This window comes from Limanda limanda, chromosome 6 (genome assembly GCF_963576545.1).
Source record: "Limanda limanda chromosome 6, fLimLim1.1, whole genome shotgun sequence".
In the NCBI taxonomy this organism is placed as follows: domain Eukaryota; kingdom Metazoa; phylum Chordata; class Actinopteri; order Pleuronectiformes; family Pleuronectidae; genus Limanda; species Limanda limanda.
In genome coordinates, this window is record NC_083641.1 from 26,807,395 (window position 1) to 26,822,150 (window position 14,756).

The 14,756-nt window shown below is 41.3% G+C and overlaps 1 protein-coding gene across 1 annotated transcript; it reads left to right on the forward strand.

The window, feature by feature from the left end:
* Positions 1-1,098: 1,098 nt before the first annotated feature.
* st14a (ST14 transmembrane serine protease matriptase a) lies at positions 1,099-14,570 on the forward strand. The gene is made up of 19 exons (XM_061073386.1): positions 1,099-1,151; positions 5,009-5,168; positions 5,666-5,796; positions 5,913-5,983; positions 6,750-6,916; positions 7,027-7,062; positions 7,140-7,374; positions 8,165-8,307; positions 8,399-8,502; positions 8,590-8,702; positions 8,792-8,928; positions 9,022-9,126; positions 9,204-9,311; positions 9,398-9,517; positions 10,177-10,299; positions 10,463-10,646; positions 12,195-12,466; positions 13,072-13,208; positions 13,695-14,570. Exons 1-19 carry the CDS (start codon positions 1,110-1,112, stop codon positions 13,851-13,853), a joined length of 2,547 nt encoding a protein of 848 aa, XP_060929369.1. The 5' UTR covers positions 1,099-1,109; the 3' UTR covers positions 13,854-14,570.
* Positions 14,571-14,756: the final 186 nt, after the last annotated feature.

Below are 14,756 nucleotides of genomic sequence, written 5' to 3' on the forward strand. Positions count from 1 at the left end.
TAAAAACTACAAATACATTTTTTGTTCACAATAATGTAATGATGGTCAGAAGAAAGAGAAACTTTATTCTTTAACATTTAAAATGCTTTACCCAAAGATGTGAGATTGTTTATTGAAATTAGATTTTCAAATAAAACATTTTGGTTAAATACTAATTAATTTTTTTATATATTTAATATAAATCTTACAAACAGGAGTTCTGTGGGTTTATTTAATTTCTGGGAAAATAGTCTGGGAAAATTTCCTCTACGTGGGAGGAGGTCAAAGTGAAACTGTGAAACATCTAATCATCATCATCATCATCATCATCATCATCATCATCATCATCATCATCATCATCATCATCGTCATCGTGGGTGTAAAAAACATGGAGACGGATGACTCATCACTATTTCAAAATAAGATCCTGACCAGAAACCATCACATGACTGATACCAAAAATAGACTGTAAATTAATTAAACCATTATCATATCAACACTGAACCGCATAAATCCTGTTCTTGTGTTTTTAAATCAGTTTAAACACTTTGAAACTCAAACTGATTCAAAACTACAGCAAACTATAACTTTGAAAAACTTTAAAAAATCCGTCAAAATTGATTTTTATTGATTTCTGGAGATTTTCTGAGTCGTTGGTGATTTAAAGAACATTTCAAACAGGATAGTGTATATATTTTTATGTTTATATATAAATGCAGAGTCGAGTTCTCACCTGGGCCAGGTAAACAGGAAGTGGCTCCAGGTGGAGACACGCCCTCAGAAACCTGAAGCTCCCGGAAAACCATTTCTCTCTCACTGGTTTCTTCCCCTCGATGGAGGCAGCAGCGTCACACACAAGTAGATCCACCAGCAGACCCAGTAGACCCATTACATAGAGCAGACCCACCGACTGAAGAGGATCCGTCTCCATCGTGGTTTTCTGGTCTCAGGTGATTTCATCTCGGTCGCTTCCTGTGCAGGTTGCTCGTTTCGAATCCGGCCGCAGCTTCAGCTCGGAGACAAAAACAGGCTGAAACCAGAAAAGAAACCCGCAGAGGAACCCGCAGAGGTCACAGGAACCAGGACTTTTACTTTGTGTTTCACCAGTTCTCTACTGGTGCGGGGCCCTGATGGACTACATGGATAGTGGGCCGAGGTACACCCCCAACAAGGTGAGACACCTGCTCTACACACATATATATATATATATATATATATCATATAACCCGATGAAACCACATATATCATAAATCCACCTGAAACTTTACATATATACCCTGCTTATACTATCCTGCTGAAACTCTATATAAATATATATATCCTGCCGAAACTATAATTAGATTACCTGCTGAAACTACATATATATATGTATATATCATATATCCTCCTGAATCTTAGCATATATACCCTGCTAAAACTATCCTGCTGAAACTAAATATCATATAACCTGGTGAAACTTTACATAAATAACCTCCTGAAACTATACATATCATAAATCCTGCTGAACTATACATATTCTCCTGAATCTATCCACATATATCCTGATGAAACTATATATCATATAACCTGGTGAAACTTTACATAAATAACCTCCTGAAACTATACATATCATAAATCCTGCTGAACTATACATATTCTCCTGAATCTATCCACATATATCCTGATGAAACTATATATCATATAACCTGGTGAAACTTTACATAAATAACCTCCTGAAACTATACATATCATATATCCTGCTGAACTATACATATTTATCATATATTCTCCTGAATCTATCCACATATATCCTGCTGAAACTATATATCATATAACCTGGTGAAACTTTACATAAGTAACCTCCTGAAACTATACATATCATATATCCTGCCGAACTATACATATATAATATATATTCTCCTGAATCTATGCATATATACCCTGCTAAAACTATCCTGATGAAACTATACATGCATAACCTGCTGAAACTAAATATCATATATACTGCTAAAACTAAACAAATGTAACCTGCTGAAACTATACATATATACCCTGCTAAAACTATCCTGAAACTATACAAATATAACCTGCTGAAACTAAATATCATATATACTGCTTAAACTAAACAAATATAACCTTCTGAAACTATATATTTCCTCCTAAAACTATAACCATATACCCTGCTAAAACTATCCTGAAACTATACAAATGTAACCTGCTGAAACTATACATATTTCCTCCTGAAACTATACATATATACCCTGCTAAAACTATCCTGCTAAAACTATCCTGAAACTACACAAATGTAACCTGCTGAAACCTTACACATATATCCTGCTCAACTAGTTTGAAAGTCTCAGATATGATTGCAGGAGTGTGGGTGTCACCGGGAGCAGAACTGTGGTCGGAGCAGATTTGTGTTGAATCGAACGAGAAGCTGCAGCAGAGACCAGCTTCTTCTGGACGTAGATAAAAGTGTCTCAGAGACAAATGGATGAAGCTTCAGTAAACCTGAAGCACACACACTCATTTAGAAAGACGTGATTGTGTGTGTATGCAAACAGGTTCAACACAACAGTCTCACACACTTGTTGTTGTTTGCCACTGAAGGTTAAACGGGTTCAGGTGTAAGTTTAGCTAAGTTAAGGTTATTTCATTGTAATCTAGAAACCAAACTTTACATTTCACTGATACAGTTTTGCCGTGAGCGTAAAAAGGAGCAGGAAGAAGAAAAGTCTTCAACCTGATGCCCAACCCTTTTTATTATCTGTCTTTTGCTGATTCACTTTCTGAGTTGATCAAATAATCCAACATGTCGTTGCCGAGTTTCACCTCTTGATTCATTGAGAGCAAATATTATATTCTAAAGCTGCACAATCCTTCATTTCTCAGCTCTGGTCGGTTTAAGTCAACGGTGCAATTTATAATAGTCGGTCACAAGATGAAGTTTGTGTGTCACAATCATTTTTTTGACACATGCATTTCCTGTAAAGGTTTATTGAAGGTTTGTTGTTCCCAGTCTAGGGTGAAGCCCGGTGAGGCAAGTTGTGATTCATCAATATTTACAGATGCAATCCAGGATAAGAAGGGTTGGACAATACGGCTTAAAACTATATCAGGATTAACGTTTTCGTTTTAGTCGTCTGATAAACATTGTCTGACATTATTCTTTTTAAGTTCAAAGACTGATTTGTCTCCTGAGTGAAGGTTGAGGTTTTAAACCCTTCTTCTTCTTCTTCTTCTTCTTCTTCTTCTTCTTCTTCTTCTTCTTCTTCTTCTTCTTCTTCTTCTTCTTCTTCTTCTTCTTCTTCTTCTTCTTCTTCTTCTTCTTCTTCTTCTTCTTCTTCTTCTTCTTCTTCTTCTTCTTCTTCTTCTTCTTCTTCTTCTTCTTCTTCTTCTTCTTCTTCTTCTTCTTCTTCTTCTTCTTCTTCTTCTTCTTCTTCTTCTTCTTCTTCTTCTTCTTCTTCTTCTTCTTCTTCTTCTTCTTCTTCCTTCAAAAACCTTCCCATCAAATGGACTTGCCCCTTTAACAGATTTTTGAAAACTCCTACAAACACACCAGTGCAAAAAGCTGCAGAAAACAAGCAGTCGCTAAAACTCCCAAAACCTTCGACCTCGAAACCAAACTGCAAACTTTGAATACTTGTATCTGTGGAAGATGCTCGTCGTGCAGCAACTCTCTGGGAAAAAGTGTGCATCCGTCTCCGAGCTGAATTCCTCCAGGTTCCTCCGCCCTGTTGTGACTTGTTCTGCTCGAGTTCTTCTGATGTGTTGACGAAGAGTCATTCAAGATTACTCCACACGTCAACAGGGACAAACACAGGGAATAAACAACAGCTGTGAGACGACTGGGGAAGGGATCGACAGTGAATCTGGTTAATGAATCAATGTCATGTACATTTATTTATGAGTTTTCATTTATTTCTAAATTCACGGATCATGATGGGAAACATCTGGCATATTTAGGGGAACAACGATTGAAACACGCTTCTTTACACACCCACTAATTATTTACACTTCATGAAATCTTCCATGTTGGATGTGGAGATTTATGAGAGTTTTTACAGTTCTGCTAATTCAATAAACTCTTCCCAGTCGAGACTAATCCATCTTGTTTATGAGGAGTTGTTGTGTTTGGACACGTTTTCATTGTTTCTTAATTTAACTTGTAGCTTCCGACCTTTAACGTCTCAGGCGGTGAATTCCTGGTGCTTGTAATGAACGAGCCGGAGGTTTTGGATTTCACGTTGCACAGTTTCGGTAGCGACTCTTGAAAATGAGAATTCAATACGACAAAGAAAAGTTAAAAAGTAACCGCTCGGTGTGAAGGCAACACATTTTCATAATTGGGTCAAAGTTCCACTGCAGATCTTCCTGTTTGCAAACCTGATCTATAACAAAATCAAGCTCTCAGGAAGCATTTCTTTTTCTACAGACACCACAACGATTTTATCTACTTTTAAAACATCTTATCTATTTCAATGGCCCATGAAGTGTTTCTGTTTCTCAGCCGACTTTACTTTCATGCCCCAGTTCAGCTCAGAAACTTGTTGTGTTCCACCTGAGATGTGTGAGTAGTTTGCTCCAAGCAGGTTTGACTGGATTTTACATTGTGAAACCTTTGTACTCTCCCCCACTCCCCCCCCCCTCTTCTCCTTGAGGTAACCACGGAGCCGTGACTCACGCCTGACGTCTCCCTCTTGTTCATTAACAGTAACAGACGCTGAAACTCTGCTTTCGGTCCCTTTTTTACGAGCTGCTCCAGTAAAACTTTAAAAGGTTTTAGTTTGTGTTTAGGAACAAGTCGGTAGTTTGTCTCCTGTTTGAGAATCTCTCCAAGTTGACCACAGGCTGATACATTCCTAAAATACACAAGTACCTACTCGCTTTCTGCAGCCGTCACTTATCTTCTCTTTATCATCTCTTCCGGTGCAGAGACGCAGCGTTGTTGTTATCTTGCCTTTTGTGAAATAAATAATCAAACGTGTCCGTGTGTGTGTGTGTTTGTGTGTCTGTTTTTTCCTCCCCTGTGTGTCCCTCTGTCTTCCAGGACAAAGACTGGGACACGGCCGTCCAGTTCCTGCCTGCGTCCGACAACAAGAAGCTCGAGAAGAAAAAGGGTCCTGGGAAAATCGGGGCTGTGATCGGTGTGATCATCTTAGCTGCTGTTATTGCTCTAATGACCGGACTGCTGGTCTGGCATTTTAACTGTAAGTACCACACACGCACAGACACACACACACACACACACACACACACACACACACACACACACACACACACACACACACACACCATTAGCATATAGTACACATGCTGTAAACACAGGGAAACTGAATTAACAAAGATGGGAAAAGTAAGAAGAATATCATATTTTACTGTGAATGCAAAGTGCTTACAAGTGCAAACGGGTAAACAACCATCTTTGTCATATGTAGTATTTTTCATTGTTCAATTTGTGCGTGTGTGAATTTGTCGTTTTAATATTTAGAAATTGTTTTTATTGTTATCAGATGTGAATCTTTATATCTCTAAGGATATCTCTCACTTGAAGTAATTACACCAGAGGGAGTTAACATCACAACACAAATGATAGAAGAAGAAATCTTAGAGACCAACATATAATACAGAATAATCTCAATGTAAACTGACGAGTACAACACTGATCTTTGTGTGTGTTTGTGTGTTTGTGTGTTTGTCGCTGCAGTCCGCACAAAAGTGCGGGTCAAGAAGATGTACAGCGGCTCCATGCGGATCACCAACCAGGTGTTTGACGACAAATACGAGAACTCGAACAGCTCCGAGTTCAAGGCGCTGGCGAAGCAGGTGACGACCCAGGTGAGAGCTGGCCCACCCGACACCACACCCACCCCCCCGCTCCGTCCTGACAACTTAAAATGTTGCTACGGTAACTCGGTAACTTTGCATTCACGCTCTGCTGTCGTCTATTCCAGCTTAAATCCATCTACTCCAGGAGTCCGCAGCTCACCAAGTACTATGTGAGTTCTACAGTTCAAGCTTTCAGGTAAGACACTGAGAAGTAGATCTGTTTTCAAATCAACTGACATGTGTTGTTGTTGTTGTTGTTGCCTCTGCTTGTAAAGAGTCATGTTTCCATTCCTGCTCGTCTGTGTTTGTCGGTGAGCAGGATCTCAGACACAGGTTAACAAAAAGCACCGACATTCAAAACACACAAAACTTTCAAGTTCAAATGATTGTTGGTTTTTTTTAGCTCAAATTATATCAGTCTGTCATAATAAAAAACCCAAAAAGATAAGTTTGTATATAAAGCAACAGTAGAGTAAAGATAATCAAAACATAATTAACCTAACTTCCGCTAAGGCCCAACAGTCTCTAGATCTGGATCTGTAACACGCATAAATATCAGTTCTGAGTTTAATCCTCAAGACTCATAAATTATATTCGCTGGGAAATGTCAAAAAATTTCAGACATTAATAAATATCAGTCTTTGAAAGATGTCAAATTTCTTCCCTCAAGATTCATGAATTATTCCCTGGGAAACTGGTGAAATGTTTTTATTTCTTGAAGCCTCATCTTGAAATGTTTAAGTCTCTGTCATGAGTCACCGAGATAAAAGTTCAAACACTGAAATCCCAACTAAGGAAATGACTGTAGCTGGATTAAAAGCTACCACCAATCACTAGATAACATAATTTAATACCAGACAAATAAAAACCTGGATGTATCGGCACAGATTCATGAGTCTGAGCCTGTTTATTACGGTGATGATGTGTTTTTAACAGTTTATTCCTGGTGTCCTTGCTCCTAGTGAGGGAAGCGTCATCGCCTACTACCTGTCGGAGTTCTCCGTCCCGTCGGGCCAGGAGGCGGCGGTGGACAGCGCCATGTCCTCCGTGGAGAAGCTGGTGGACAAAGAGCAGCGCACCCGGCACAGACCCGGCAACTCTCTGGTCCTGGACGACGTGGTGTCTTCAGGTAGAGTCAGACTCCTCAGTGGTTCGGTCCGGGTGTTGTTGTTGTTGTTGTTGTGTCCAGCTCCTCATATGAATGACGTGTGTGTCCTGTTTTCTTTTGTCCTCTCTCAGCACTTGATACTCGCCTCCTGTCGTCATCGTTCAGCAGTAAGTGCTCACACTCTATTGGTCACGATGGTATTTGTGCTGTGATGGCGCTAACTCCTCTTGTTTCCGTCTCAAAGGGTTTTTCAGTTATTCAGAACACGCCAGGACCAATCGCATCGGACAGATCCAGTCCCCGGGCTTCCCCAACAGCCCGTACCCCCCCAACACCTTCATCCAGTGGCAGCTCAGAGCCGACCCCAGCTACGTCATCAAGCTGGAGTTCGACACCATGAATCTGGAGGAGGACTGCAACAACGATTTCGTCAAAATCTACGACTCGCTGGTGGCCATCGAGAGCCGCGTCATGGACGAGTGAGTTCTGTCCGGGGCTCTTAGGATTCTAGATCAGACAGACGTCATCCTGTGTGGAATGTACGGCCCTCTGCTGGTCAGATGTTGTGAGTCTTTGTGGTGAAACATTTCACTGGACTCCAATTGTCGAGGTCGAGCCTCATGGCAGAATTATAATTCTTGCAAAGTAACAGTTTAGTCTGAATCTTTGAGCATCTCAGCTAAAAGAAAGATAAACATTTAGTCAGAGAGCAAACTGGACCTCAACAGGAAGCTCAGGTTTGCTTCAGTGATAAATAAGAAACATAAATTGGGAGAAATAAATACGTTTGTTGTAGCTTTTGTTTAATTAAACTCAATAATCAATGTTTGATAATCAAGATTTAATGATAATTTTTTATACAGAAGTTAGGGGGAAAACATCAGAAATTTAGTTTCTGGTGTTTGTGTTTGAGTCAATAGAAATAAGTTATTTAAAGAACAATGTGAACATGCAGTTTAATGCAAATATTGTCAAGGATGAGTATTCACTGGAAAGTAGGTCAGTGAGGAGCGTTACTGGTTTACAGGTGTGTCGAGAGAGACAGTAAAGTTTGTTGCACAGGCCGAATGTAAAATACATTTTATAACATGTTGTCAAAAGTGTGATAAAGAAAACGAGCGATAAGGAAAAAGTAGTTTCCACCATTGGAGGGTTTTTGCTTCGAGACCCAGAACAGCATCAAATGTAGAATCTTTGAGAAAAGACCCTGTCGTGTGAATCAGAGAATTTGTGTTATTGATGTTGTGTGTTTGTTTCTCCACTCCCCAGGATGTGTGGTTACTATTCCCCCAGTGAACCTCTCACCTTCCTGTCCTCGGGGAACGTCATGCTGGTGACCATGGCCACGAACGAGCGAGCCGACTACCCGGGCTTCAGAGCACAAGTCTCACAGACGAAGCGCGGAGCCAAAGGTTCGGAACCGATGTTTGTCTTTGTAACAAGCGCCATCGTGCGTGTGTGTGATATCTGTGCGACACTTACACGAGTCCCGTTGTGTGACAGGCACAACGTGTGGCGGCCAGCTGAGAGGCGACAAAGGCAGCTTCTCTTCTCCCAACTTCCCAAACTACTACCCCCCCCGGATGTCCTGCCAGTGGTCAATTGAGGTGAGACGTCATTTTTCATCTGCACGTTTGTTTTCTGAACGTCTCCTCAGGAATGTTCATGACGTCTGAACTCTATCCATCGTTCAGGTCCCGGATGGAAAGGCAGTGAAGGTGACGTTCAAGAAGTTCCTCTTGTCCGAACCCGGGCAGGAAAAATACAATGACTGTCGGAAAGACTTCGTGGAGGTCAACGGGAAGAGGTGAGTCGGCGCCTTTTGTGCGTTTTCCTTTCAGAAACCCTAAGAGACCCGGAGCAGACGTGTCACCTCTTTGCTCGTCTCCTCCTCAGACTCTGCGGAGAACATCCCGACGGGACGTTGACTCAAACCAGCAAATCCAACACGATGACCGTGGTGTTCTCCTCCGACGCCTCCTACGTGGACCGAGGCTTCAACGCCACGTACGAGGTCATCGACTCCAAAGATCGTGAGTGATTCGGTTTCCAAACAGGCAGAGATGATTCCTGAACATGGTAAGACGTGTTATCTGACCTTTTGACCCTCCTCCCCCCCCCCTCAGCCTGTCCGAAGCAGTTCCAGTGCAGCAACGAGCGCTGCATTACGACGGATCTCAGGTGCGACGGCTGGAACGACTGCGGCGACATGAGCGATGAGTTGAAATGCAGTAAGTACGATAAACTAATGCCGACGAACACATAGAGTTAGATACGCAATCATTTCTAACCCTGTTTTTTCCTCCAGCGTGCAAAAAAGACAGTATCAACTGTAAGAACGGACTGTGCAAGCCCATGTTCTGGCAGTGTGACGGAGTGGACGACTGCGGAGACGGGACCGATGAGATCAACTGTGGTAAGAGCCATCAAGCCAACGTATTCCCACCTGAGCTTTGTTTGTTTAAATACGTTTTCTTACGATTTGATTCTTTGTTTTTCAAGGTGGATGCAAATCTGGACAAGTGGCCTGTAAGAATGACAAGTGCGTCTCTGAGAAGAGTCGCTGCGACGGGAGGGACGACTGTGGGGACGGGTCGGACGAGCTGGACTGTGGCCGGGGGAGTAAGAAACTTCTACAGCTTCTTTTATTAAAGTTCCAAAGTTCTTCACAAGAGGATAAAAGAATAATACAACCACATGAAAATCCACCCAGAGATGATGATTTCAAACAGTTTTTAAAAGCATCGTCACTTAATGAATATTTGAATATGCTCTGCGTTCAGGTGACTATGTGAAATATAACAGTTAAAGGGATAATCAAGCAGCTCTGAAGCCACACTGAGCTTTTTCTTTATCCTCTTTTAAATATTTGTTTCAGCTGAAATATTATTTAACCGCTTCAAAACACTCGTTAACCCTGGTTCCCTGTAGCAGCAGCTGGAAAAACCTCTCGTGTTTTAACGTAGCTCAAAGGATTAAAAGGTTTATTATCAAGTGTAAATAGCGTTAATACAGTAAAACAGGGGGTCAGAGGTGGGATTTTTAGTTTGTTGTGGAGTTCTTTAGCCCACAATACTTTCTCAAACAACTTAAACAATGTAAAATTATCTCTTCCACCTCTAAGTGACCTCATCCACCTGCTCTGTTTTCCCTTTGGACACTTTTACCGTCTTGTTTTGTTCTTTCAGTAAAAGATTTTAAAACTTTGATAAGACCTTGAGAATTAAGTGACCACAGAATTTAATGTTGTCTTCTTCCTCTTCCCTCCTCTCTCTCTGCAGCCTCTGGCATCCAATGCACTGAGCTCACCTATAAATGCAAGAACAATAAGTGCGTCAGCAAAGTGAACCCGGAGTGCGACGGCACACCGGACTGCGAGGACGGCTCCGACGAGGAGAACTGCGGTGAGTCCCGATCGGAAACGAGCTCCGTGTCGGATTCAAACTGTACTTTATCTCCGTCTGCATCGTTTAGCTTCCGTGACAAAACAAATGTGAACCTCCGCCTCCTCGAGACGGTGACAAGCTGCAACAAGCCTGTGAGTGATTGAGTGTTTCTGCTCCTCAGACTGCGGGAGGAGCATGTTCAAGACGTCCCGCATCGTGGGCGGCCAGGACGCCGAGGCCGGGGAGTTCCCCTGGCAGGTCAGCCTCCATGTGAAGAGCTACGGCCACGTGTGCGGAGCGTCCCTCATCAGTCCACGCTGGCTGGTCACCGCCGCCCACTGCGTGCAGGACGACGCCAAGACGAGGTAGAATCCCACCTTCGGATTTGTGAACTCACCGGAAAACAACAAATCTGTTCTTGTCAGAATAAGTGAAAGGGTGGGAAAGCTGGAGGCGTCTCTCACCCACTGCTTAGAGGAGCGGTGATGATTCAATTTTCATTTAGAAGATGCTCTAATCCAGAGGGAATCAAGACGGGAACAACACTAATGATGTCCAAGTCCTGTCACATTGTTTGAGAGAATCTTAAGATGCATTAGAGTCGTCTGCAAATTCTGAAAAAGTACACAAATTAATCCAAGAGGCCTTTTTGTGAGATTAGGCAAAGCAGGGGTGTAAATGATAATCTAGCGCATGATGGCTGAATTCCATTTAGCTGCTTCGGTTTCAGAGTCCTGCTGTTGTGCATACGTCACATGGTCACATGTTTTACTGGGGACAAAAGTGGATTCACTGGATCGGGTGCAGACATATAAAACCTTAATTGCTGTGAGGTTCAGGTCGAGCTTGTTTGTTCCCTCGGATTTAGATTCAGACAGACAAATGAAGAGGAGGAGTATTGGGAGGTAATTCAGTAGGAATGGAAAACATGTTGCAAGAGAACTCAGAACTAATCGTCCTCCAGCGTCTCTGTAACATCCAGACTGTCGGTCATGGCCAAAGTATTTAAATGGTTTGATTTTTATTGTGTGAAGCGAAACAAAAACTACAAACCTCATTAACACTGGTATTAGATAGAAGATGTGACGTGAAACTGGATTCACTCTGCTTTCATTCTACATTATTGTTTGAAAGTTGAAAAGTTTTTAGTTGGTTGAACTACCTGCAAACGTTTCTACGCTTTTATTCTTTCATACCAGCAACTCTGGCTTTACATGTGTTATCAGGTTATTTTAAATGTCCCCAGAGATTTGCATATATGCATAGATCTTGCATTTCAATGGGACTTTCCCAGACAAATACAAAAAATAGATACTGGTGTGTGTCTCCTACTATTACATGATATGTTATATTTGTCAAGGCCTTGGATTTATAGAATATTGTCATAAAACAAACACAGTAAAAACATTCCCGTCACAATAGATAATTAGTTTTGTCTTTGCAGCCGATGTAAAAAGTCCCAAACATTCTTCAGTTCTTTGTGTCATAACAAAACAAACCTGTTGAAGCTGCTGTAAACGTTTTGTCAAAGTGAAACCTGAGTCGTCGGTGTTTTCACTAACAACACAAAGCTGCGTGTGCGTGACTAGTTTAACACGCATGAACTGTTCCAAGCTCCCAAGTTGTACATGTTTGTTTTTAGTCCTGTGTCCTCGCTCTTATCACTCTCAACTCAATGTAAAGCTCAGTCACATCTGGATGTTTCAAGTATTAATTATTATATTTTCTCTAAAATGACTCCACAGAGCGATTTTTACCGTCAGAACAATTGTTATTTATCTGAAATAGTCTGTTGACTTTCTGCAATTCAAACTGTAACCTGGAACAAGGCCACACCTCTTGCACACACATGTTCTGATGCGATTGCACCACACGCTGTGCCTCTGATCTCTGGGACTTGTGTGTGTCCTCAGATACTCTCAGCCCAGCACGTGGGAGGCGTACATCGGCCTCCACATGCAGGCGAAGACCGGTAGTCCCGCGGTGAAGAGGAACCTGAAGCAGGTCATCTCGCACCCCAACTATAACGAGTACACCTTCGACAACGACATCGCCCTGATGGAGCTGGACAGTCCGGTCGCCTACTCCGACTACATCAAGCCCATCTGCTTACCGGCTCCGACCCACGACTTCCCAGTCGGTAACACGGTGTGGATCACCGGGTGGGGGGCCACTCGAGAAGGAGGTGAGTCCAACTCCTCCCTCAGGGTTACTTCTCATTGGTGGTGTTTTTCATTTAGTAGCAGTCCTCATTGCTGATTTTTTTTAAACAGATGTGCAATTGCACCCCCTGCAGGTCGGATAGAATAATTAATTCCTAAATACAGAAAAATCCTCAAATTACTTTAATCTTTTTAAAGCTTTGCTCTGCATATCTGTGTGTTGTGAAATCAAATGTGCCTGTGGTTTGAAAGTGATTATATTATGATTTTGTAATGAGTCTGGATTTTATACAGTGATGCCTGATTTATTCATTTATTATTATTATTCCCTGAGAAATTGGTGAAAACGTCAAAAGACACCCTTTCTTAAAATGATAAAGAAAATGATTTTCTGGATCTACACCTAATATAAATTATTCTTACATATATGTATATATATATCAGCCAAATATATACAATAACAAACAATCACAGATTAAAATGTAAAATAAACCAATGAAATCGATAACTTTTCTTTAATTAACTCCAGCCATTATTGAATGTTTAAGGACTTTTCGAGGCTCTAATCTGATATCATGACATTTGGATCCTAAGCTTTGTCCTCTCTGTGTGTTTGTCTGTGACGCAGGATTTGCTGCAAAGGTGCTGCAGAAGGCCCAGGTCCGAATGATTAACCACACTGTGTGCGATAAGTTGATGGGGGGGCAGCTCACCTCTCGGATGTTGTGCGCTGGGATCCTGACGGGAGGAGTCGACGCTTGTCAGGTAATAAAAAGACTTTGGACCCACACACTGACCGACTTTCTTTCTTTGGGTTTCTCTCAGTTTCTCTCTCGCTTCTTTGCATCGTCTTAGAACAATGCTTGACTACAATTTTTCAACTTTTTCTATACTTTCTGATTCAAGATTCAAGATTTTTATCGTCAAATGCTCAGAGATAACATGAAGCAGTCACTGGCAATGAAATACTTGGGTCACAGGCTCTCTTTAAGCAATGCTCAGTAATTTCAACCAAAAAAAAACAACATAAAAATAGAAATAGTATGAAATAGAATATCAATAAAATAGAATATCAAAAATTTAAAATAGAAGATAAAATATATATATCTAAATATATATCTTTATTTAAAAGAGGGAAACTAGAAAAATAAGAGGAAAATAGAAACGGTGTCCCACACTGCCCCCATGTTGTACCTCTATGGTAACACACGTACTAATATGAGCTTCTCTTTGTGTTCTGTGTGTTTTCAGGGCGACTCTGGCGGCCCCCTATCCTTTCCCTCCGGCAGCCGCATGTTCCTGGCCGGCGTGGTGAGCTGGGGTGACGGCTGCGCCCGCAGAAACAAACCTGGCATCTACTCAAAGGTCACTAAGTTCCGTGGCTGGATCAAAGAAAAGACAGGAGTCTAAAACCACTGTGAAACGCTCAAAGCAGACCAGAGATATGGACGTGAACATGTGCTGATGAGAAGAACCTCAGCACAGAGAGTTGCTCCGATTTAAAACACCAGTCTGACTTTCCAGCTGACGCACAACGCTCAGTCAAGCTGCAGAGAGAAACGCTTGGAAGAGCAATAGCAACATGTCCACTGGCATTTAACATTTTTACAGTCAGGGTTGATGAAATGTTTTTAAATGTAAATAAGAAGTCATTTTTTGTGTGTGTTTTGTTTTTATTGTCATTTTAGTTTCTTTTAATGGAGAGCAATGTTATTTGTAGATTTCAGGTGTGATTGTTACACATGTACACACAGGAAGGGCACGTCCACTTCCTGCACTCTGACAGAAGCCATCATAGAAATGTCCCGCCACCTTTTTCAAGTTGTCTCTGTTCTCAATTTTATAAATTAAAACCCAAATGGACAGCAAGCTCCTTCCACCTTACCTCCTATGGCTTGGTATAGTATGCATTTTATCATTGAGGTTTAGTCCAGCAGCAAACATTAGAGATTTGTGATTGTTCTCTCCTGAAGCCATCTCCTCATCATGAATTGGTATTTTAACATTTTAAACTGCGTGTGTGTATCTGAATAAAACATACTGGGTTTTATTTTTTTTTTAAATCTTTCGTATTTCATCTGCTAATGTGACTTTTCATCCATTCGACACAATATTGGAACAATGTGCCCTTTTTAATCTGTGTAAATGTGTATATCAGATGTTTTTAAATAAAAATATTTCTATTATAACCTCCTGCCTCCTTCACATTTCTATTTTCATGCCAGGGGCCGACTATCATGTGAATTAATGAGCTGTATAATGTTGTAATTGTAATAATAAAAACTTGAGATGAGCTTCATTTGATTTTTTGCC